The sequence below is a fragment of the Abramis brama genome (assembly GCF_963993115.1).
Source record: "Abramis brama genome assembly, chromosome: 1".
Classification (NCBI taxonomy): Eukaryota; Metazoa; Chordata; class Actinopteri; order Cypriniformes; family Leuciscidae; genus Abramis; species Abramis brama.
Genome location: NC_139963.1, coordinates 6,076,866 through 6,104,110, shown reverse-complemented (window position 1 = coordinate 6,104,110; position 27,245 = coordinate 6,076,866). Strand labels below are relative to the sequence as shown.

The 27,245-nt window shown below is 40.4% G+C and overlaps 2 protein-coding genes across 5 annotated transcripts in view; both read left to right on the top strand.

The window, feature by feature from the left end:
• The window catches only part of LOC311079737 (uncharacterized protein), a 183,357-nt gene that overhangs the window by 99,739 nt on the left and 56,373 nt on the right, over positions 1–27,245 (top strand). The window lies entirely within an intron of this gene.
• The window catches only part of LOC311079613 (NACHT, LRR and PYD domains-containing protein 3-like), a 118,527-nt gene that overhangs the window by 50,534 nt on the left and 40,748 nt on the right, over positions 1–27,245 (top strand). For all 4 annotated transcript variants that reach the window (XM_084109193.1, XM_084109194.1, XM_084109192.1 and 1 more), the window contains one exon: positions 20,895–21,068. In XM_084109193.1, coding sequence (XP_083965319.1) covers positions 20,895–21,068 — 174 coding nt within the window. The remainder of the gene's footprint in view (positions 1–20,894; positions 21,069–27,245) is intronic.

The following is a 27,245-nucleotide window of genomic DNA, read 5'->3' as shown; positions in this document are numbered from 1 at the left end:
TTTGCTGTTGAAAACGGATCAACGCCAAATATAGGCAATTTACTAACGATTCATTTTTCACAAAAATGACAGCCCTATACGAGAGGACACCAAAGATATAATATGTAACATTTGTTCTGCAAAAATCTCCAAAATTGTGGATTTTTTTTGCACAATTTTTAAAAAACTATATTATTTGATGGAACATAAAACTTGAAAAATAATTATTATTTATATTTATTGTTAAAAATATTTTATGTTTTGTTATGTAACTGTTAATAAAAGTTTGATTATTATATTGTGATTTTTCATTTCAGATCCATTAAATTCAAGCAATATATATATAGCCATTTTCGGCTTCAGTTTCGGTTTTCGGCCTAGTGCATCCTAAATTTTCGGTTTCGGTTTCGGCCCAGAATTTTCATTTCGGTGCATCACTAATATATATATATATATATATATATATATATATATATATATATATATATATATATATATATATATATGTATATATATATATTAGGGCTGTCAAAGTTAGCGCGTTAATAACGCGTTAACGCAAAATCATATTAACGGCACAATTTTTTTTAACGCTCGATTAACGCAGCGCGTATTTTCTGTTTAACCCGTGGCCCAAAACCTAGTTGGAGAAATGGAGATACACAGTGTTGCCAACTTAGCGACATTACAGACCCATTTAGCGATTTTTTCCCCTTCAACAAAACGCCCAAACCTTATTTAGTTTCTGAGAATCTACCGGTACCGCCGGTACTGCTCTCCCAGCACGCGCGCGCGCGCCTCTCTCTCTCTCTCTCTCTCTCTCTCTGCGTCTCGCGCGGAGGAGCAGCGCTTTAATTCAGTTAAACAGATATTATGTTGCTTCTCTAATTTTACATGCAAGTATAGCCGAAATCAGAGCACAGATATTGTCTTTATTTTATGTGTATTTGATTTCACCAGACGACGGCTCGATTATCAGGATTTTTTTGCAGATTAACATCTTGGAAGGGAGAGCTGGTTATGTCTTAATGGGTCGCGTTTCAGTCACCATTTCATTGCGTTGTTTGACAACAGAAACAGCAAAATATACCAATGAAAACAGTTTTATTGAGAATTTAGCTTCATCAAAATGGGCACAGAGAGAGACAAACTATAATGTAATAATAAATAATAAATGTACATTTAGCATTTTCAGAAGAGCTGCCCTGTCATGCAAAAATCTAAACATGTTTGTGTTAATTGCTCAGTGCAAAGAAAGAGAAGTAATGGGAACCTGGTATTTCTTTGTTCTTTCTACATGTGTCTAATAGACATGAACAAGTTCTTTGAAAAACATCTATGACCTTTGAAACATGTCTCTTCATGCTCTATGTTGACTATGGTTTCAATAATAAACATACATTTGCATAAAGCATCCATATTTATCCATGCCCACGTTGATTAGAGTATTACAAACTTGAAAAGTATTAATTTAAGGTACATTTAGAACAATTAAAAAAATGTGCGATTAATCGCGAGTTAACTCATGACAATCATGCGATTAATCGATTAAAATTTTTAATCGATTGACAGCCCTAATATATATATATGTATATATATATATATATATGTATATATATATGTATGTATATATATATATATATATATATATATATATATATATATATATATATATATATATATATATATATATATATATATATATATATACAGTGAGGAAAATAAGTATTTGAACACCCTGCTATTTTGCAAGTTCTCCCACTTAGAAATCATGGAGGGGTCTGAAATTGTCATTTGCAGCTGTATCAAACAAATAAATAGTTAAAAAATCATATATTGTGATTTCTGGATTTTTTTTTTTAGATTATGTCTCTCACAGTGGACATGCACCTACGATGACAATTTCAGACCCCTCCATAATTTCTAAGTGGGAGAACTTGCAAAATAGCAGGGTGTTCAAATACTTATTTTCCTCACTGTATATATATATATATATATATATATATATGTATATATATATATATATATATATATGTATATATATATGTATGTATATGTATGTATGTATATATATATATATATATATGTATGTATGTATGTATGTATGTATATATATGTATGTATGTATGTATGTATGTATATATATATATATATATATATATATATATATATATATATATATATATATATATATATATATATATATGTGTATGTATATGTAGCACCCGTACAACCACTCTGTGAGTTACTTGCGTGAGAATGGGGGGTGCTTGGGTTCGGTGTAGTTCAGGTGGATACCACGAAGGTGCACCTAACAAGTTTCTAATAAGTTGTAAAACCTTTTGACAATAAAATATTTAAAAATAATGAGTCCCAGAGATAGTTTTTAGTTTAGCAAAAAAAAGGGGTTAATGCCCTGGTTTATTTAAATAAAAGAATTTGGCAAATAGAATATGTAACTACTCGCTGGTTATTAAACAGTCCACGCTTCCGAAGTACAGATGTCCAATTTTTGTTTATTGAAGAGACACCGTGAAAACTAGACACAAAAGGAAAACAAACCATAATTTTACACACAACACCACTACGGACACAAACCAAACATAATATACAAAACATTAACACTTTTACCGTATTCGCCTGGTAACCAGCAGTAGATTAAGTCAGGAGCACTAACGTGTATCAGAATTCACATCTCATCGTTCAGTTGACGCTAACACGTCCAGGTGGAATAAATCAGCACGGGTCACATGACACAACTTAAATAAGCTAAATAATAATAATAATAATAAAGTAGGAATGGCAAACCAAATTATGAAATTATCACAATACACAGAGATACACATTTAAACTATAAAGTCAAAAAAACAATAAAATAAATAAACATTAACCACCGAAATCACCAAGATGTCATAACCCACAGCTGACCTTCCAGCGTCAGCTACACTCCCACCAAATTACCATTGAGTAAAAAAAAACAACAGCAAAAGAAAACAAAAACACCTACAAAATACAACCAATCAAACAATCAATGGTAATTTCCAGGCTCCAAGATGAAAACAACAACAATTCAAAAAGCATAATTCATAATTACACATCCTTACACTAAAATGAACAAATTGTTCACCATACTTCACATTCTAATATTCACCAATATTAAACAGCACAAATCAACATGTATCCAAGATACCACCTAATACCAGCATGATGCTAATATGACTAAACTTCTAATAAGTGATAGGGCGATATTAATTTTCATCTTTTGGCTACAAGAACTACCAACTTTTGGATATGGCGTTCGATAATAGAGGGTTTAGTGAGTTGTTCACCCCTTTTTCCCAACTTCCGATCCCCAATCTGTATTGTAACTTTCCGTACCAGTCCATCCTCAGCCTTGCAAACTTCAATGACCCTAGCCAACCTCCATTCGTTGCGGGGAATTTCCTCTTCCTTGACAATGACAATGTCCCCCACTTGCACATTCCGCCTTGGTATATGCCATCTTTGCCTGAGAGAGATATTAGCAAGATATTCTATCTTCCATCTGCTCCAAAACTGTTCACTCAAATACTGCACCTGCCTCCAACGTTTCTTTGCATAAAGATCTTCCTTAACAAACGTACCCGGTGGAGGAAGTGGAACAGACGACTTCATGGTAAGCAGGTGGTTGGGGGTTAGAGGCTCTAGGCTTGTAGGATCACTGAGGCCATCCACGGTCAATGGGCGGTTATTGACTATAGACATAGCTTCATAAAAGAACGTACGTAAAGAAGCATCATTAAGTCTTCCAGTATTTTGTGCCAAAACTGAACTCATTACACCCTTTATAGTTTGGATCTGCCGTTCCCAGACACCTCCAGCGTGACTCGAACTGGGTGCATTCAGACAGAAATCGCACTGCTTCGCTGCCAGATATGCTGCCAGTCTCTCTTTACTCACTTCCTTTAAAGCATTCTTCAACTCATTCCTTGCCCCCATGAAGTTGGTTCCTTGGTCTGATCTAATATGTCTGACAGCTCCCCGGATGGCTATGAAACACCGTAAAGCGTTGATGAATGCATCAGTCGTCATGTCCTCCAACATCTCTACGTGGACAGCTCTGGAACAAAGACAAGTAAAAAGGAGGCCATATCGTTTATATGTCTTGCGACCTTGATTGGTGTAAAAGGGACCAAAACAGTCCATGCCACAATAAGTAAATGGTGGAGAAGGATCAGTGCGGTCACGGGGCAAGTCCGCCATCCGTTGTTGTTCTGGCGGCCTACGAGCTCTCCTACAAGGAACACACTGGCGTATATAGTGTGCTACCACCTTACTGCCACCCATAATCCAAAAGCCATTGGCTCGCAATTCATTCAGAGTCTGTCCCCTGCCTTGATGTTGAATTTTTTGATGATGGTGCGCTAAAATAAGATGTGTGACAACACCATCCCTTGGAAGGATTGCTGGGTACCTGAATTCAAAAGATGCGCATGCTCTCCTCAAACGTCCTCCCACCCTCATTATTCCATCCTGCATGAATGGATCAAGTTGATGCAGAGGATGGTTAGAAGGCAGCGTACCAGAATCTTGCCTGAGTACATTCAACTCTTCTTTGAAGGCATCCTGTTGTGCAAGCTGAATGAGAGTGAATGAGGCCCTCCTCCTTTCCTCCACACTTAAAGATTCTGATGTCTTCATCTTTTTTGCTAATCTTTGAATCCGCGCAATGACATTCACAGCTGTAGTCCATTTTGATAATCGTGACAGTTGCTGTTGAAAATCCACTTGCATCATGGTCTCGGTCCTCAGTACCTGGACAGCCTTGACCTCTGGGTCTCCGACCAACAGCTCCAATGTTCCTTGTTTAGCAAATACCTCTTTCTCCCAGAGGAATCTGGGCCCTGTGAACCAATTTGAACTGATCAACTCTTCTACAGTGAGGCCTCTCGAGGCATGGTCAGCAGGATTCTCTCCCGTATTGATGTAATACCACCTTCTTGGGTCAGTGGCCTCTCGAATTCTCTGGACACGATTAGCAACAAAGACATGAAATCTTCTTGCTTCATTGTTGATGTAACCAAGGACCACTTGAGAATCTGTCCAGAAATATTCTCTTTCAACTCTGAGTGCCAACTCCTCCTTCAGCATACTACTCACAACAGCAGAAATGACGGCTGCAGTTAACTCTAATCTTGGTATAGTAACAACTTTTATGGGAGCAACTCTCGCTTTACCCATAACCAAGGCACAATGTATCTTACTTTCACTCATCAATCTGATATAGGAGCACTGTCCATAACCTTGACTACTAGCATCAGAAAAGTGATGTAATTCAGTTCTCAGAATCGGTCCGAAATTTGGAGGGGTGAAGCATCTTGAAATTTGTACCTTTTGTAGGTTGGGCAGATCATTCAGCCAGCTCTCCCACCTTGGTCTCAGCTCAGAGGGTAATGGTTCATCCCAACCGATGCCCTTATGGCACATCTCCTGTAGAACCTTCTTACCAGATATAATAAATGGGGCCAAGAACCCCAATGGGTCGTAGACTGAAGCCACCATGGAGAGAATTCCACGTCGTGTGGCAGGTTTCTCATCAAGAACAACATTAAAGGTGAGTACATCATTCTCTACATCCCACCTTACGCCCAAGACATTTTGTACTGGAAGAAAGTCATGATGGAAATCAACGTTCTTTACTTCAGCAGCATGATCACAGGGACTAATGGACTCCAACACTTCTCGGTTGTTGGAAATAAATTTGTGAAGATGCAGCTTCCCTTTAGCACACACAGCTTGAGCTTCCTTCACTAGCTTGATTGCTACCTCAACAGATTCCAGGCTTACGAGGCCGTCGTCTACATAGAAATGGTTCCTGATAAACCCCGCAGCCAAGGGATACTCACTCTCATTCATACTGGCAAGATACTTAAGGCCATAATTGGCGCATCCTGGAGAAGATGATGCTCCAAAAAGATGTACTTTCATACGATATTCTCGGGGTTCGGTGTCTGTATCTCCATTTGCCCACCACAGAAAACGCAGGAAGTCCCGATCTTCCCTAATAACATGAAATCTATGAAACATTTTCTCAATGTCGCACATGACAGCGATAGGGTGTTTACGGAAACGGCAAAGCACTCCAGTCAATCCATTGGTAAGGTCAGGCCCAGTCAATAGATGGTCATTTAAGGCGGTACCTTCATACTTAGCTGCACAGTCAAAGACTACCCTGATCTTATTTGGTTTCCTATGGTGATAGACGCCTTGGTGTGGAATATACCACACTTTTCCCGTGTCTGGTTGCTCATTTGCCATTTCCGCATCTCCATCTCTAAAGACACCTTCCATGAACGTCATATAATCATGTCTGAATTTAGGATTCTTGTCCAATTTCCTCTTAAGGTGCTTCAGCCGTCCTAATGCGAGCCTCCTATTATTTGGAAGATGGGGCCGTATTTTGAAAGGAAGGGGCATCTCAAGATGGCCATATTCATTCTGATAGACACCCTCTTTTACCACCTGCAGGAACCGAACGTCATCTTGTGATTTACTCTTTTCACCTGATGGAGTATCTACAAAATCCAGCTCAAGTGCTCTGATAACAGCGGCGGGTGTCACGGAGGGGAGCTCTCTGACTGATATGCGGTGACATAAACCAGTCACATCCTTGGAATTTACACATCGTGGAATTCCTCCTATGATGCTCCAGCCAAGGTCCGTCTTGATGGCGTAAGGTTCTTCATCACCGCCAACGATGACCTGTCGAGGCGCCAGAGCTCTGGAGCAATCATAGCCAATCAAAAGACCTACTCCACAATCCATCCGTGCGGGCATTTCATTTGCAATCACTTCTAGATGTCTCCACCGTTTAGCTGTATCACAGGTGGGAATGTGTGTGCGCACAAAGGGAATGAAGTCCCTCGTATAAACAGGAGGCAGGCAGATAGGGCTGTCCGAAGAAAATCCTCTAACCCGAAGTCCACTAACTCTGTGACTCAACACAACAGAATCTTTTCCCATCATGGTGGAAAGCTTTAGTTTTACCGGTTCCATTGATGCCTGCAAGCTTTCACACACTTCTTGGTCAACAAATGTGTGACTACTCTGGGTGTCTAATAAAGCATATACGCAGACTTCAGACTCTGAGTTAGATAAAGACAACCATACTGGGACAATCATAGATGTTATATCACCTTCTCCTCCATTCGTACAGCATGTTAGAGTGAATGCATTATCTTCCGTCTGCAAAGCTGTCCATGGAGGCGACATCTCTCCTGGCTGACGATCTTCATGTAACGAAGTTGGGTGGCGCTTCTTGCATACCACACACACAGCTCTATTTCTGCAGTCTTTGGAGCCATGTCCTTTTCTCAAACATGCAAAACACAACTTATTCTCCATGACAAACTTTCTCTTTTCTTCTGCTACTTTTTCCATTAGTTTTTGACATTCCTGAATAGAATGACATTCATCACAGAACATACATTTAACTGAATTTGTGCTACGCACGAATGCAGTTTTCTTTCTACAAGACTCTTCAGTCTCACGGTCGATAATGTTACTGAATTCGGCCGTAGCGCATGCTGCATCTAAAGTCTTCGTAGTGGTTGCAAACGTGTTTACTCTTGAACGCTTTATTTCCTTAGATGGCTTCTCTTCAACGATCTTTAGTGCATACAATGACGACACAGGATTACATGCTATACGTGCTTCTTTTGATACGAATGAGGCAAACTGGTTAATGCTTGGATAATCTTTGTCTTTGTCCAGCTGTTCTGTGACATAACGGTTCCACCTGCTCGTCACCCAGAAAGGAAGCTTGGCCAGTATCCTCTGATTCTCCTCGCAGTCATTCAGCACCTGAAGACCCTTAACGTGCGGCAAAGCATCACTACATGATTGTAGGAAATCACTGAACTCTCTTAACTTGACGTACTCGGCTGCACCAATCTTAGGCCACCTATTAAGTTTCTCTCTGAAGGCACGTTGCACCACAAAGGAGTGACCATATCTGGCATTCAGCTTCTCCCACGCTTGCTGATAGGCCTGTTCATCTTTCCTGTAGAAGCTGCCTTCCAGAGCCGATCTTGCCTCACCATCAACATACTTCTGTAAGTAGAAGAGCTTATCTGCAGGATTTGAGCACCGTCCCTCTATAAGAGCTTTAAAGGTGGTGCTCCATTCTATAAACTTCAGTGGGTCGCCAGAAAATACAAGGGGTTCTGGAGCAGGAAGTCGAGACAGGGCAATGGACCCTTGTAACGCCTGCACTAAGGATACTTCACTTTGTGTAACTTGCTGATTCAAACATGATGTGTTGGAAACAAGAGGACCATGGTTGCTCCTGTCACCGCTTGCTGAACCACACTGCTGACTTTTTACCCTGGACTCCTCCTCAGTATACACTCTGAGCCTTGCTTCCATAACCTCAATGTCTCTACGATCTTCAAGCTTCTTCAGTTGCTGCCTTTGTGCCTCAATGTCAGCCTCCCTTTCCACTTCAGCTTTTTTTGCAGCTAACAGCGCAGCAGTCTCTGCTCTCTTAGTTGAAATGCTTGCAGACTCCGATGCAGGTTTAGAATGGTTGCTAACGACCGTGGCTCTAGAAACTGAGGATCCATATATGGACTTAGCGTACTCACAGTCCAGCAGCATACGTAACCTTGCCCTTTCTGCCTCAGGATCAAATTCCATACCATCTTCCACCATGCGTACCCTCATTAATTTCAACAAGTCTGCCGTTACAGCTGAACATGCGTCAATTTTCCTCCTAGTTTCTTGGCTTGGTGGTGCTTGGAATCGTATGTTATCATATAGCCCTTTCAATTCAAACTCTTGCCTCTCAACCTCATCCATCATGTCACACAAGTCACTTTCAGAGCACTCATGTTTTAACTTTAAACGAACATCTCTAACTTGAAACTTCCATTTCTCATATGCAGATTTAAACTTCTTCTCTTTTTGAGTCAGTTCTTGCTCTTTTAACTCTTGCATCTTTGGTGTTAAACGTTTATCACGGGAAGATTTTCTGATTTCATTTGTCTCTAATAAAACAGAATTAAGCTCTTTAAGTCTTGCCTCAGATTTCTCTGTGCATGATGCACATGATACATGTCGATCCCTAACAACACCATCCATATTCTCATTCTCTGCAAATAAGACTTTCTCATGTGATGGAGAATCATTTTGCTCAGCTAGATCGCCCTGGACTGACATTTTTATCTAAAGGGTATGCACTTTAACAAATAGTACAAAATGTGTAATGTAATCGCAATAGATAGCAGTGAAACAATCTTAGACTGAATAACCACACTTAACTTATCAATGCCCTTAACACTTGAATATTTAGCTACTTAAAACCTTAAACACATTATAATCACAGAAGTTAAAAACCAGTTACCTCCAGGACATTTTTCTTCTCTCTGGTCCTGGGCATCTTTATCTTATAACAAGTGTACATTAACTTGTAAAACCATCCATCATTTACAAAAACATATTTCATATTGTACCTCTAACCTGCTGATGCACAGCTGACACAATTTGTGTGAGAAGATCCTCCATTGACGATGTAGCAGATTTGCCCACTAAAGCTCGCAACAGTCCATCACAGAAAGTAACACTGGACGCCAAAACTTTTTAGTTCACCACGGGACACAGTCAAACGGCACGCGAAGTCCAAGGAAAGGCGCAACAGAGCCGCGCGCTGAATACAGCAGCATTAATCACCACGGGAAACAGTCAACCTGCGCGCAGAGACCCAGAAGTGGCAGGCTGCACGCTGAAGCTGGAGGATCACCGCAAAAGCACATCTCGTAGCCGATAGGATGGAATTAGGCTACGTTTTCACTGTAACTACTCGCTGGTTATTAAACAGTCCACGCTTCCGAAGTACAGATGTCCAATTTTTGTTTATTGAAGAGACACCGTGAAAACTAGACACAAAAGGAAAACAAACCATAATTTTACACACAACACAACTACGGACACAAACCAAACATAATATACAAAACATTAACACTTTTACCGTATTCGCCTGGTAACCAGCAGTAGATTAAGTCAGGAGCACTAACGTGTATCAGAATTCACATCTCATCGTTCAGTTGACGCTCACGTCCAGGTGGAATAAATCAGCACGGGTCACATGACACAACTTAAATAAGCTAAATAATAATAATAATAATAATAATAAAGTAGGAATGGCAAACCAAATTATGAAATTATCACAATACACAGAGATACACATTTAAACTATAAAGTCAAAAAAAACAAAAAAATAAATAAACATTAACCACCGAAATCACCAAGATGTCATAACCCACAGCTGACCTTCCAGCGTCAGCTACAGAATATAAAAGCTTTCCTAAAAACAAAATAACAACGAATATACAAAATAACCAAAAAATTCCCCAAACACCTAAATGATAGCCTCGTTAAATTTAGCTAGAAACCTTAATAGTTTCAATCACACTTGTTACACCAGAATAAATTATCTAAAAGTTCCCCTCACTTAGCTCTTTCCTAACAATCGAGAATACACAGAGAACTTTACAATAAACACACAAAAACCCCGCCAAGTGTCCTGAAACAAGTCTTAGCAAATGCAGTGGTGGGCCCACTCACACACACATTCACACACGTTCCAGTTTACTCACGGTAACGATTTGAACGAAGAAAAAAAACCACGTTGCAGGCCTGTGTTGGTTGTGCAAAACATTGAGTGCGCTGAACAAACACTTGCAACACATTGAGAGCGTGGAAATTCGGTCCGGATGCTCACGTGCAGCGTGATTCATCAACAGGTCTGCCAACATAAGCCCACCGTGGCTAGCTATCTCGGCTACCTCCGATCACGCTTCCGCTCCTTCTCTCCCGCTCTGTCAGACGGGTCTCCGGCTTCATTTCTCACTCAGTCGCTCGCTCAACAACACCCCGAGTCCGCGATCCTCCTATCTGAACACCCAGTTCAGTTTCAACGGCTTTACTCACTCTTTCTAGCGTTATATTTTTCTCAAACGCGCCAGCGTCCTGTGCTCCTCCCCGGTCCAACGAAAAGAGAAAAAAAAACTTCCCGCACTCTCTCTCACTGTCCCTCTTCCAGTCACGTGTATCCCTTCTCATACCAGCAGCCAAACACTATTGACTATACAGCGTTAATACCCAAATGACCAATAAAAATAATAACATGAAAACAATAAGAATAGAGTAATAAAAGACTTACTGTATAAAACCTCTGATAATATTATTTAGCTAAATAATATAAACTTTAAACTTTAATTTTAATCACTGTCATGAAATAAAATCACAAATATTGATCTCCTTTTAATTATGTAAAATTAATTGATATTTCCTTCTTTATAAATCAGTGCCTCCTATTATTTATTTAAAGTAAATAAACGTTTACTTTTTTAATAGTCATGGGACTCGTTTTTGAGTAAGAGAGATTAATCATAACCTACCCTGTTTCCATTACACTATAATACCCAAGTTTACCACTGGGCTACACCCTCCCCCTTCTAGACAATTTTGATGCCCTCATCAAAATAAACCTTAGAGGACTCTAATAGTTTTAATGTCAAGGGTAGAGGCCAGATTTGAACAAGTGAAACACAACGCCATGGGGTGGCACCAGAAAGTTCGACATAGACTGCTTCTGGGGTCTCCGTAGAATCCACTTCCCACCAACACTCCATGGCTTAGGTATTCACAGGGCTTGCCAAGTTCATTGTAGCTCAGCTTGACCACTGGATGGGTGACTCTTTTTGAACGCTCAACTTGTTCAATCTCAGCTTGAGTGGCTGGATAGGGGTTGACGTCTGCTCCCTCTTCTAGAACGTTGACTTCTGGATCAGCATTGGGAGGCAGGTTTGGAAGATCATTGACCACTGGTTCTGTCTCAGCCGGGTCTTGAGCTTGTCTTTCAGGTTCGGTGCCGATTGGCTTGGATTGCTTTGTGGACAGTTCTGGACATGTCAGCAACTTGTCCCAGTCTAACTCAACGGGTCTTGGCAGGTATACTTCGTCGTACTCTAATTCTGAGGACACGTCTTCATCGTGGTTGTTTGTCTGTACCAATTCTTTTGTATTTTGCTGAAATGCTCTGGTCACAGGTCTTCGTTGTGGCCCCACTTCCCTTTCGTCAACAGGGAGTCTCACCAGATAACCAATGGGTAACAGGTGATTACGATGAATAGTCTTTTCTGCTCCCATGCCTCTCTCTGGCTTGATCTTGTAGACAGGTAAGTTGGGTAGCTTCTCCATAACAATATATGGTGAGGAACGCCACTTGTATTTCAATTTGTGCTTGCCTGTGACCCCAAAGTTTCTCAGCAGCACCCTGTCGCCTTTGTCAAGGACTTGTTCTTTGACGTGCTTGTCGTGTGCTTTTTTGTTTCTTTGGTGGTTCTTGTCTGACGATTCTGTTGCAAGACTGTAGGCTCTTTGGAGATCTTTCTTGAGCTTAGCAACATACTGATGGTAGGACTTTGTCTTTTGGTTGTCCTCGGTCACGCCAAAGCAGATGTCTACCGGTAAGCGAGCTTCTCTGCCGAACATTAGCAGGTAGGGCGAATAACCAGTTGCGTCGTTTTGAGAACAGTTGTAGGCGTGGACCAACTGACTGATCTTTTGACTCCATTTTTGTTTTTGCTTTGAATCGAGGGTGCCAAGCATTGACGAGTGTACGATTGAATCTTTCTGGTTGTGGATCTCCCTGAGGGTGGTAAGGCGATGTTCTTGACTTACGAATTCCCAACATCATCAGAAGGTCTTGGATCAGTTTGCTTTCAAAATCGCGGCCTTGATCCGAATGTATGCGGGCAGGGAGTCCGTAGTGTACAAAGTAGCGCTCACACAGTATCTTGGCAACGGTGGCCACCTTCTGATCTTTGGTTGGAAAAGCTTGGGCGTATCGAGTAAAGTGGTCTGTCACTACAAGGATGTTGGCGAAACCTTGGGAGTCTGGCTCAAGTGACAGAAAATCGATACAGACGAGGTCTAGAGGGCCTTGGCTGGTGATCTGTTTTAAGGGAGCAGCTCTCTGAGGAAGGGCTTTGCGAGTGATGCATCTGCCGCAGTTTTTGATGTACTGCTCAACCTCAACTCCCATCTTCGGCCAATAGAACTGATTTCTGATAAGTTCGATGGTCTTGTCCATGCCCAAGTGACTGGACTCATCATGCAGAGATCTCAGGACCATCGGGACATACTCTCTGGGCAGTACCAGCTGCTTTACCTCAGTTCCATTTTTCTCAACCTTTCTGTAGAGCAGATTGTTTTGAATGAACAGCTTGCTTGCTTCTTTGTTCAACAGGACAGAAGTTGGATTGTCGGGGCTGGTGAATGATGGACCACCACGAAGTGACTGTTTGACTGGAGCTATAGTAGAGCTAACAGCTTGAGCGGTGACCAGGTCTTTGTGACTGAGCTGACTCAAAGATCCGAGATCCAACCGAACTGGGGAGACGAAACATATATTCCATCAGGTGACACTCCGAGTGACTCAGCAATAGTTGTGGACTCTGTCGGAGTTTCACAGCACTTGATCTGCTTACACAGAGCTTGAACACTTTCAGTTGGTACGCTTTGCCAACCTTCTTCTGTGGTTGGAAGAGGGTTGCGTGACAGGGCATCGGCGTCGATGTTGCTGCTGCCAGGCCTGTACTGCAGTGTAAATTGGTACGTGGCGAGTGCTGAGAGCCAGCGGTGACCTGTCGCATTGAGTTTGGCAGTCGTGAGAATAAGTTAGGGGGTTGTTATCGGTTCTCACGGTAAACTGTACTCCATACAAGTAGTCATGGAACTTGTCTACCACTGCCCACTTAAGTGCCAAAAACTCGAGCTGGTGCACTGGATAGTTCTTTTCAGAGGCACTCAGCTTGCGGCTTGCGAAAGCAACAGGTCTCAAGCCCTCGGGGGACTCTTGGTTGAGGACAGCGCCGAGCCCTTGAAAACTGGCATCAATGTGAAGTATGTAAGGCTTGGTGGGGTCGGAGAATGCCAGCACAGGTGCGTTTGTGAGGCAGTGGATGATCTTTTGGAAGGCCTCTGAACATGACTGGTCCCACCGGTCACCAAAAGGCTCATTGACTTTGTAGTAGGTATTGTCTGATGAAGAGGTAGACTTTCGCTTCTTTTGGGTGGGAGGATACCCTTTGCACAGCTCTGTAAGGGGTCGGACGATGATGGAGTAGTTTTTTATAAACCTGCGGTAGTAGCCGCAGAACCCCAGGAATGACTGCAGAGAAGGAAGGTCGGTTGGCTGCTTCCACCGTGTCACTGCTTCAACTTTGTCCGGGTCTGTGGCGATACCGTGCTCAGAGACGATGTGCCCGACATAGGTGACTTGTGAGCGACAGAACTGGCACTTGTCGAGGGACAACTTGAGTCCAGCTTCTTCAAGACGAGCGATGACTTTGAGGAGTCTTTGCTCATGCTCCCCCAGAGTCTTGCCGAAAACAATGAGGTCATCTAGATAGACGATGACTTCAAGCATGTGCATGTCGCCGACCGCCTTTTCCATGAGCCGTTGAAATGTCGCAGGGGCCCCTGTGATCCCCTGCGGCATCCGCTCAAATTGGAAGAATCCCAGAGGACAGATGAAAGCCGTTTTTTTCTTTGTCCTCCTCTGCCATTGGGATTTGATAATAGCCACTGCGCAAATCCAACACTGAAAACCACTTACTGCCGAACAAGCAATCGAGAGCGTCGTCGATACATGGTACAGTGTACTGATCTGGGGTAGTTCTCCGGTTCAGGGTGCGGTAGTCGACGCACATACGAAGTTGACCTTTCTTTTTACGTGCAAGGACAATCGGTGAAGCATATGGACTTCTTGATTCTTTTATGATCCCAGCCGCCAACAAACCTTGCAGGTGACGCCGAAGGTCATCCAAATCAGCAGGGGAAATACGTCGAGATCTCTCTCTGAAGGGAGTGTTATCATTCAGGCGGATGTGATGTTCTACCCCTTTAGCCAAACCGACATCTATTTCAAACTCTTCAATAGAGAACACATGGGAGTGTTTGGCAAGCTTGTGACTCAGCCTCTCTTTCCACTCTTTGCTGATGGGTGACTCACTGAAGTCAAACAAAGAAGGATCCATAGCTGGAACAGAGGGTTTGGTGCATCTGTCACAATGTCAGCGACGTGAAGGTGAGCGATCACGGTGCCCATTGGAATGGCAGTTTGCTTTAGAGACTCATTACACAGGAGCACCAGGAAGTTGTTTGGATCTAGCATCTTGGAGAACAACACAGTTGGCTGGACAAGTACACTTGGAGGAAGAGCAGGTGAGTGGGCTCGTTCAATGATGAGTATGCTGTCTCTGATGTCTTGTTTTTCTTTAACTTTGCAGATAGAAACGTATTCAGTGCCAGGAGGGATGCTGAGAGGACCAGGCCCAGACCACTTAACTTCAGCCACAGGCAAGTCTTTGTTGCATTTTACGGTCATCCCTGCAGGAACGGGTAAGTGTTTTTTCTCTTGAACTTGGATTTAGACTGAGTTGACGTTCTCCAGGTCTTCTTTCTTTGTTCTGGACTTAAAGGGCTGAACCCCCTTGACGTTTGTGCCGATCAGGACAGGTATAGTCTCGGAGCAACGTGGATCAGGGTACACCAGGGCCAGGACAGGAACAGACTTGACTTTGTTTGACCTGGATGTAACCTTTGTACGGGTAACTGCTCTCTGACTCACTTAGGCCCCATATGGCTAGACCGGTCACAGAGTTTAACTGGATGTGTGACAGGTGTTTGGCATACCAGCTGTCGAAGATGATGGTAACTTGAGATCCACTGTCCATCAGCGCTGTACGGGGGTTGCCATTGATCCTGACCAGAGCAGTAGATGGCGGTCCCACGAGTCCCTCAGGCAAACTGTTGCTCTGTACATTTACCGCACTTCTCTTGACACTTGCATTTGTGGTCTTGGTTCTGGTTTCGTTATCAGAATGGCGGTTCTGCTTGGACTTTCTTTGAGCTTGCAGCAGTTTCTGAATAACTTTGGGATAGTTCTCGGGAGAGGCACACTTGTTGGCAAAATGCCCGTCTTCACCGCAGTGATAGCAGAAAAAATCACTTGGGTCTCTGGCTGTAGAAGGTCTTTGCTGCCAGGGTCTTGACTGGGTCTCTTGTGGGCAGGGCTCAGTATTATAATCAGTACTATAATACCCAAGTTTACCACTGGGCTATATATATATATATATATATATATATATATATATATATATACACATATAAACTTTTTTTTTTTTTTTTTTTCACAAATTGTGCTTGCAAATTGTATAATATCCAAGGTAAACATGTCTAGTAATTGTGCAGTTAATTCTCATACTGTATTTTCAGTTTTGGAATATGTATCCTCTCCCCAAATTTGTCATTAATAAAACACAATAAAAATGATTTAAAGTAAAGGCTTATATTTACCTTTTAATAGTTTGTTTACATATACCTTGTAAATATATATTTGTATTAAAAAGGTTACAATTACAACAACAATTCAAGTGTAATCTTTCTTTGTAAAAACTAAAGTATACAAAACATATTATTTGATGACTTTATTTTTGACAAAACATACTATATTTAACATATGAGCAAAAATTGGCAAACAAAAGCTTATTTGATGTGGCAGTCTATTTTACAGTAAAAACTTTATAATCTATTCAAAACTAGTCAACGAAATGTCTTTCATATGTCTGTAACATAGGTCTTTCATTTTTATTATTATGAATATAAATGTTAATTTGCAGTTTAATACGTTGCTTATACAAATACATTTTATTTCAACATATTTCAGTCGATTTTTACTCATCTCAGTATAGCAAAATAGTTTGCTAAAAGCGGATCATTTATTCACACACAGAAACGCGATTCAAATTTAAACTGTCTTTTTGCGAGCTGTGGTAAACAGCGCGCATCTCCGCCGTTCATTCATTCACACACAGAAACGCGATTCACTTGAGAATGAAAAAACTTACTACAGTATTCCATAGCGATCCGTTGCTCCTCGAAATACCAGCACTTCTGAGGTACATTTTCCATTATTATTATTACGATAGTATTATTCCTCACAGCACTGCGAGACTGTGTAAACAAGTACAATGATCTGATTAAACTTGATGTGTTTTCTTGAGCTGATATGGGGGCGTTCACAGTTTGCACAGATTGCCTCGATCATTTGCGTTTGAATAGCGCGCGCTCGTGGGCGGGATCACATTAAAAATAATGAGCTGAGATGAGAACGACTGACATCTCTCTCTTTTCATACAGAATACATAAACAGAGAATATTTGATTTAGTTTTGAATTAGATAATTTAAAAGAACACACTTGAATGATTATAAAGATATATTGCTCATGCCTGGGTGAATAGGATTCGCAGAGTTTTGTTTAAGTTTAGAGACGTGCTCCAAAAAAAAAGTTCACCGAGACGCACAGGCAGAAAGCACACCCTGTTTATTTTCTTTATTTTACAAAAACGCAATGCTTTTTTTCGCCAGTAAGTGGACACATAAAAAAGTAGACATTTAACAGTTTATTTTTTTCATATTTCTTAAGTCTGTATGACCATAAATGACAAATGAGTATTTTAAGTTTATGTTGCTGCTATATGAAAAAAATCGAGCAAAACGCGCCCGCGCTTTTGCCGACCCCATGGGGTTAATATGCCAATTATATTATCAGAAAACTGAATATTTAACCTTGTCAGGCTTTTATTTGTGCTTAATGGATGAAACAACGGCGCTGCGCACTCTGGTTTATGGCTGTTATAAATTTGATCTGCCACAGTTTTCAACACTGCTGATGCTTTGAATATTTTCCCGAAACAATCAAAGAAAAGCTTCAAAGATTCAAGAAGCTTTGTTTCTCCATCCCTAGTACTCACCCTCAGAGTATACTGTTGTGGTGGTTGAGTTTGGCAGTTTGCTCTCAGATGTCCTGCTTGACTGCAATACAGACATAGATGTTCCCTGATACAGTGTTCTTGTTCCTCTGTGGACAGATGTGTTCATCCTATCTGCATGGGTTCAGTGTCATCCATTGGGAAGTTTGCTTGGTGAAGAGGGTTAGAGAATCTGTTTGTTCTCTGAGAGCGAATGAGATAGTCAATACGGATCGTTAAATCGATGAATTGATCAGTTGTGGGAAAAATGCTCAGAAATGTTAGCCATGGCAAAACAAGACTTTGCACTTAGCATAGTGTGCTCAGAGCTTAAATAGTCCATGAAATGGGGAACAGTTGTTTGTGCAATCAGTCCAGGTATGTGAGTTCTGGGATTTGTAGTCAATACTCAGTTAATACTGTTAATACTCCGATGAGGAAGACCTCCTGTGCCAGACGGGAGGATTTTCGAAGGTAGTGTTTGTAACAATCTAGAAGTACAGCGATCAGTTCAGGTGCAGAGATGCACAGATACAGAGATGATCAGTTCAGGTGCAGAGATGCACAGATACTGAGATGATCAGTTCAGGTGCAGAGATGCACAGATACAGAGATGATCAGTTCAGGTGCAGAGATGCACAGATACTGAGATGATCAGTTCAGGTGCAGAGATGCACAGATACACAGATGATCAGTTCAGGTGCAGAGATGCACAGATACTGAGATGATCAGTTCAGGTGCAGAGATGCACAGATACACAGATGATCAGTTCAGGTGCAGAGATGATCAGTTCAGGTGCAGAGATGCACAGATACTGAGATGATCAGTTCAGGTGCAGTGATGCACAGATGCAGAGATGATCAGTTCAGGTGCAGAGATGCACAGATACTGAGATGATCAGTTCAGGTGCAGTGATGCACAGATGTGGAGATGATCAGTTCAGGTGCAGAGATGCACAGATGCAGAGATGATCAGTTCAGGTGCAGAGATGCACAGATACTGAGATGATCAGTTCAGGTGCAGTGATGCACAGATGCGGAGATGAGCAGTTCAGGTGCAGAGATGCACAGATGCAGAGATGATCAGTTCAGGTGCAGAGATGCACATATACAGAGATGATCAGTTCAGGTGCAGAGATGCAGAGATGCAGAGATGATCAGTTCAGGTGCATAGATGCACATATACAGAGATGATCAGTTCAGGTGCAGAGATGCACAGATGCAGAGATGATCAGTTCAGATGCAGAGATGCACAGATACACAGATGATCAGTTCAGGTGCAGAGATGCACAGATTAGAGGTCTGCACGGGCTTTAAACTGAAGCCCGAACCCGGCCCGTACCCGCGATCATTTAACCCGACCCGACCCGACCCGACAATTACATTTACATGTTAAGCCCGAACCCGACCCGAACCCGAGGTCCACTCTATTTCTCACAGCAAATAAATACCATTTTTAAGAGAGAGAGCCTGTGTGTCTGTGGTCTGTGTAGCCTATGCACACATTGCACATTGCACATCGAGAAGAAAGCGAAAACATTGCAAAGCGAGAAGAAACCGCTCTGGATGAAATGTGAATTTTAAAACAAATTAAATGAACAACAGCAATAACTTAAATAAAAGTGCTTTTAAAAAAAACATTTTGTTTGTGTATATATATATATATATATATATACAAACGAAATGTTTTTTTTTATAAAAGATAAAAGTGATATAAAATAATTTTTTTATTTAAAAAAAATAAAAGTGCTTTTAAAAAAAACATTTCGTTTGTATATATATATATATATATATATATATATATACAAACGAAATGTTTTTTTTAAGCACTTTTATTTAAAATATTATTTTAAAATATTAGCGAGAAGAAACCGCTATGCACACATTGCACATCATGCGCACGCAACTTTCTCTCTCTCGCGTGCCGGTCACCACAACACAGCAAGCAGGCAAAGCACACGGCACACAAACTATATCTTATATGATATCTTATATGTAGTTTTTCTTAGTTACAAACCCGAACCCGAGGCTGTTCAGTAAACATTAACCCGAACCCGACCCGAAACCCGCACATTTTTCGGGACCCGTCGGGCTCGGGTCGGGTAGCAGACCTCTAGCACAGATACACAGATGATCAGTTCAGGTGCAGAGATGCACAGATACAGAGATCATCAGTTCAGGTGCAGAGATGCACAGATACAGAGATCATCAGTTCAGGTGCAGAGATGCACAGATACAGAAATGATCAGTTCAGGTGCAGAGATGCACAGATACAGAGATGATCAGATCAGGTGCACTCCATGTTTCCACTTAAACAGATATGTGGCTAAAGAGATTTGTCACATGCATTAAAGTGTTAAAATGGTATTTATTGTTTTAATTTAAAAGTTTGAGACCTTGTTCTTATCAAAATAAAAAAGTGCATAGCTTATTGTGATTATTGGATAGAAGTAACAGGCTATTTATTATGTTTGTAAAATGATTACCTTCATCTGGGTGTGGATGGTGATGATCCCTCAGGTGCTGTACATATTAGACGTTTTCGCCGCTTTTGCTGACACTTTTCATCTGAATGTTTTGCATAATGTATACCCGTCATCAACCACTCCTGAATCATTTTTAGATTGCCAAAATGCCCCAATAGCTTAATTAACATCTGCGAATACAAGTCTAGGAGATTGCATAGTTCCACCATGTTTTCATTTTGAGAGTTTCACATGTGCTAAAAGTTCATGCTTTGCACACACCCTTCCTTACCTAGAGTACCCAGAGAGGGGGCGCAAGTCTGAAAGACTAATTTTCATTTTTTCTTTCTTTAATTTTTAACCATAGCTTCCAAATTCTTACTGTTTCATAACGTGATAATTTTAATCACTGTCAATTGTGAAATAAGGTAATCGCGACATCCCTAATTGCAATCAATCAAAGGTCCTTGTAAAGATAGTTGATGGCTCGAATTTAGCCAGTGATCTGCCAGTGGAAAAGCCCTGTATTTAATGTAGTGTATATTCTCTAAAAAATGAAGCACACTGACATGAACACTTACTGTTGTTGCAGATTATCTCAGTGTTTGGTGACAGAAGAAGGTTTTGCTGTTCTGGCTTCAGCTCTGAGTTCAAACCCTTCACACCTGAGAGAGCTGGATCTGAGCTACAATCACCCAGGAGAATCAGGACTAAAGCTGCTCTCTGATACAATGAACCATCCAGACTCCACACTGGACAAACTTAAGTAAGTGGATCAGTAAGAATCATCCTGGCTGGTGTGCATGTGAGACTGAGAGTTTATAATAGTTTTTGAGGTTGTCAAGAGACACTTCTTTATTAACCCTCTGGAGTCTGAGCGGTTTTCTGGGCCCTGGAGGTGTTCTGACATGCTCTGACATTTGTGCTTTTTTCAGTTATTTATAAACATGATAATGGCAAAGGTGTAAATTCACTCTATATAGCACAAACAGGGCTACCAAAATATGTGATCACCATGCATGTATATTTTTGAATTTTTAAGAGAATAATGTTTATGCGTGGTTATTGAAAAAAATAAAAATGAAAGTTGCTGAAATAAGACCACAAATCTCATAATAAATATGTGTCAATAAGACTTTTGACTAATGGATGTTGTGGCTTCGAGTTCTGGCTTCAAAATTATGTGAACATAGTCTTGCTTTATCGTTCACATAAAACAATACATTGATTTAAATTGATGTAAAACAGGTTTTGCTTGGAAAGCCAATATGCGAGGGGGGCGTGAACGAGGAGTGGTTTACACCTGAGAATACAATGTCCCACCCACTCTGCATAATTCATTCAGGTGTGACACAGACTGAGCCACAATGCAAGGACAAAAGATATATTTAGAAGAAGAATATATTGAGACCATTTAAGATTTTGCTTACATCTATCTTGTAAATATGTTTTGCTATTTTATTAAAAAGGTTACAATTACAACAATTACAATTTCAACAATATTTCAAGTGTACTCTTTCTTTGTAAAAAAAAAATGATTATAGGCCTACATTTTATCTATGTATTCATTAGTTTGAATATAGCCAACATTGGAACAGCTAACATCTTAGTTGATGACTTTATTTTTGACAAAAATAGTATTTTATATATATAGAAATTGCTAAACAAAAGCTTATTTGATGTGGCAGTATATTCTACAGTAAAAACTGTACCCAAATCTAGTCAACAAAATGTTGTCTTTCATATTTCGCCTGACTGTAACGTTGTTTTTATGAAATATTAGGGCATATAAATGTTAATTTGCAGATTTTAATACGTTGCTTATACAAATAGCCTACATTTTATTCCAACATATTTCAGTCGATTTTTACTCATCTCAGTATAGCAATACAGTTTGCTAAAACATCATTCATTCACACACGCGATTCAAATTTAAACTGTCTTTTTGCGAGCTGTGGTAAACAGCGCGCATCTCTGCCGTTCATTCATTCACAAACAGAAACCCGATTCACGTGAGAAGGAAAAAAACTTACTACAGTATTCCTCAGCTCAGTCGGATCCTTGCTCCTCGAAATACCCGCACTTCTGGAGGTACATTTTCCATTATTATTATTCCTCACAGCGCTGCGAGACGGTGAATAAACTTGTGTTTTCTCGAGCTGATATGGGGGCGTTCACAGGTTTGCGTGGATTGCCTCAGACATTTGCGCTTGAATAGCGCGCGCTCTCCGTGGGCGTGTCACATTACATTTGAATGAGCTGTAATGAGCTCGACTGGAATCGCTCTCTTTTAATACAGATTTCACAAGATGAGAATATTTGTTTTTTATATAAATTACTTCATTTAAAAGAAGAGAATTCAAGCTTCATGCCTGTGTGTCTGTATGCCTGTTTGACTGAGTATTCGCTGAGTTATTGTTCATTTTCGGACGCATTTCAGAATGGACTTCACTGGCAGAGAGAAGGCAGAACTCGCTTCGTGTTTATTTTTCTTTATTTGGCAAAAAGCACAACACTTTGTTTTTATTGTGAGTATACACAAAAATAATACACATTTAACAGAATCGATTGATGTATGAAACTTGTTTGTAATATCAAAGTCAACAGAGCAAAATGAATCTCTTTTGAACTGATAAAAAAAAAAAGCGAGCCTATCGCGCCGGCGCGATTGCCGACCTCAGGGGGTTAACCAGGATTCTGGAGTCAACAAACATTGGTGCATATCTGTCAAAACTTTGGTTTTTACATTCTAAATGGTGGAATTATAATATATTCCTGTGGACCGTTCACTTACATCTCTAGGGTCTTCGGCAGTAGATAATATTATAACAAATATAAGCCCTTCCAACTTTAGTGCATTTACCATCAAAGCTCAACCACCTTTTCCGATCACTGCCAGATCAATGTCTTCATGAAATATAACCAAAACCAAAAATACTAAATTAAATAACAAATAGGTTTAGGTGTTCAAATATGTCTGGTCAAAATTATTGTAGCTGTTCAAATTGAAAATCAAACCCCATCATATACTGTATGTCATAATGACAAAATTTTACCCCAGATACAATACATTTCCCTTGTCATTTGCATTGGTGTATTGACTGAATTTTTCTCTGAAAGTGTTTTTAGTTCAGATAGTTTAGTTGAGATATTGTATAGACTCTGATACTATAGAAGCTGTAGAAACCTCACGAAGACATAGAAAGTGTATCTTCCTCCTTCATTGCCCATCATACTCTTTAACCCCTTACCAGTCAGCCACAATGTTGGCAAGTGATGCATACATGACATACCCCAAATAAAAAGGTTGCTGCTCATAAGTCATTCTGAATAGACACATAATCAACATATATTTAGAAAGCCAACCCTTGAGAGTTTACAGTTCAAGACTCAAAATTAATCAGACTGTTATTAATATTGAGCTATATAAGCTCAAACATAAAAACAAAAACAACAAATATTAAGAATATATTTATTAAATGTATAAAAATATTATGTGAATGTAGTATTGCAACTTATAACCAACTAGAGTGTAGCCACAATTGTGGTCATGCTTCATTTCAAATCTGAGGATGATATCAACACAAGTGACACAATCTCTGCTAACACTTCAGAGATGCGTTATGGTCGTGTCTAGGCACTGGTCCACCATCTGATCTGGATATGGCCCGGATCCGGCTGACTACAGTAAACCTCGGAATAAACAGAGAGACTAACAATAGCGTAGATGCCATTCTTCTTATGATGTAACGAGTACATCAGGTGTTATAACAGCCGCTATTGTTGTTTTGTAAAGCAGTTTTCAGTCTAGTTTTTTTTACCATTCAAGCTTTTCCCTTCATACTGTATCACTTCTCACATTTAAAGCAGTTGTATTAAATACTTTAACAAAACATTTGTAAATAAGGGGTAGTGTTGTCAAAAGAAATAAAAAAAATATGACCATAAGATACCAGCATTTTCCTGTAGCATATTGAGTGCTGTTGAACGAATTCTTAAACGCCTCTCGTTGTCCATTGTGTTCATGCTCTCAATATATATGTCTCTGATTGGCCATTGTGTTCATGCTCTCAATATATATGTCTCTGATTGGCCATTGTGTTCATGAGCTCAATATATATGTCTCTGATTGGCCATTGTGTTCATGCTCTCAATATATATGTCTCTGATTGGCCATTGTGTTCACGAGCTCAATATAAATGTCTCTGATTGGCCATTGTGTTCATGCTCTCAATATGTATGTCTCTGATTGGCTACACAGGAGCGTTTGAAAGCAGGCGTCTGTCAGCGGATCCCTAATATATCCACTGATAGACGAGAGCTTTACAATAGTTCAGTCTGGACACAACAAGCAAGACGTGAACTGTTCAAGTACAAAACAAAGAGATTGTGTACACAATATGACAAGATTCTGTGTGTCTGTTTGATACAAACTGTAATAGACTGTAATAAACTGTGTGTGTGTGTGAGAGAGAGAGAGATAGAGTGTGAGTGTGTGTGAGAGATAGAGAGTGTGTGTGTGTGTGTGTGTGTGTGTGTGTGTGTGTGTGTGTGTGTGTGTGTGTTCTTGTTTTTCTATCCCGGTGGGGACTTCAACCTGAATGCACACAGACTCGTGGGGACTCGTGTCACCGTGGGGACCTAAATTGAGGTCCCCACCGGCAAAGCCCCATAGGCACCTCCCAGACAGTGTCTGGACACGCCCCATGCAGTTTTTTCTGAAGTCCTCATGAAGACCGTTTTCAAGACAAAAATCTGTGTGAGTGTGTATCTATGCGCCCCTGGTGGTCACACAGAGTATTGCCGTCCCCACGAGTCACATTGTTCTGGAAAAGTGTGTCACTCTCTAGCGCCCTATTGGGGGTATTGGTCAATAATAAAATTAAAGTATTTTCACTAAAGTAAGATATGAGTTAATAGGGTTTTTATTATATATATATTTATACTGGATATTAGTATACTATTTAGTTATTTATATTACTTTATAAAATAAACAGAATTAAATAAATTTACTGTTGATACACTAGAATGAAGATTCTGGATAGACTAAGCCACAAACAGAATATTATTTTTTTAATTTAGCAAATTCTTCAAATGATTAGAATATAACAGATCTGTTAAAAATGGCATTTATGTAATTAATCAGGGATCTATCTATATTCATATACCCGTTCTCATCCCAAGGCGTCATATACTGACGCTTCTGACATTTCGTCTACATCCGACGCACATGGCACCCTTTAGCGTCAATATGAGACGCAGATAAATATGGGCCAGAAAGCGTCAGTATATGACGCCCTAGGATGAGAATGCGTTAATACCATACTCATTATTGATAACAATAGGAAAGAAATCAAACGAGGTTAGCCAACTCCGGGGTTTCATACTAAATGTAATATATACTAAATATATTATTTAGATTATATACTAAATCTAAACCAATTAATTAAATTAATTAATAATAAATAAATAAATAATTAGTTAAAAACACTCCAAAGTGATTTTGTTAATGTAATTATAATACATTATTATATCATTACTCTAATATGTAATTATCATTTAATTCTAAACTAATTAAATCATGATCAGTGAATGATAATAGTTTTTCCACTCTGTGATACCCTTCTGACAGAGCCTTTCTGCATACATTACACAGAATCAAAGAGTTCACTTTCAACAGATCACTAATAAACCTGAAAAAAAAATTATATATATATATATATATATATATATATATATATATATATATATATATATATATATAAATGAACCGGCCCTGACAATATACAATCTTTGTTTCTAAAATTGGCAGCTGCTGTTATTTATAATCTTCTGGCTTTTTTTAAGTATATCACAAATGGGATTCAACATATTTTGGTCTGTTTTTGTAATTCCTTTGCACAAATGGTGTGATATTTGTGTGCTCTTTCAAAAGCCTTAAAAGTGAACTACTAACACACTATTTTTATATAAATGTGTCATGCCTTTATTATCTGGTAAATGCTAGCCGCTAGGCTAACAGAGCAGCACATGACACCCTCATCATACCTCATATCTCACAGTTTATCAGTAGTCTTCCACACCCTGTGCTTTACTAGATGCTGTGAGCTAACAGAGAGACTGACACTGCTTTAGCAGGACTCTCAGCAGAAGAGCGCTCAGTGTGGGAGAACGGGCCAGACCCTAACCCTAACCCTGACCCTGATCCTAACTGCTTTAGCAGGACTCTTCAGCAGAAGAGCGCTCAGTGTGGGAGAACGGGCCAGACCCTAACCCTAACCCTGACCCTGATCCTAACTGCTTTAGCAGGACTCTTCAGCAGAAGAGCGCTCAGTGTGGGAGAACGGGCCAGACACAGCTCTTCTCATGAAGCTAAAGGAAGTGAACAGCACAGAGTGAGAGATAAACAGACGTAGAAATACTGATCCAGCATCCAGATGTGCTGCTAGTAAAGCAGAAGTGGGACAATGATCGCTAGCTAAGAACATGGCTAATGCCCCTGTGATGCTGAGGTAAGCATGTGCCAGCGTCTGCGCTCCCGTTCCCAGTGTCACAGCAGGAGCAGCAGGAGCAGCTGAAGGCCACAGTGGAGGACTGACCATCACCAGCAGTCGTGTTAGCAGAGCAGTTAATAGAGCCTGCATGAAGCAGAGGTGCTGTCAGCATCTGGATGTGGTGGACTAGTACCTCTCCCTGACCCTGACCCTGACCCTAACTCTAGCTGCACATTGACCTCTGGGTCCAGATGTTGGTGACCACAGGTGCTAAATCATTATGGCTACTCTGACAAGGTGAACTCAGATCCTGGAAATGATGAGCACTGTGTCATAATCACTAGTCTAACACACACCAGTGTATGCACGGACATGTATGCAGTACACATGCAAACATATTGTGGGAGAATCTGCACCAGTGGCTGTGCCAGAACCAGTGCTGAGCCAGA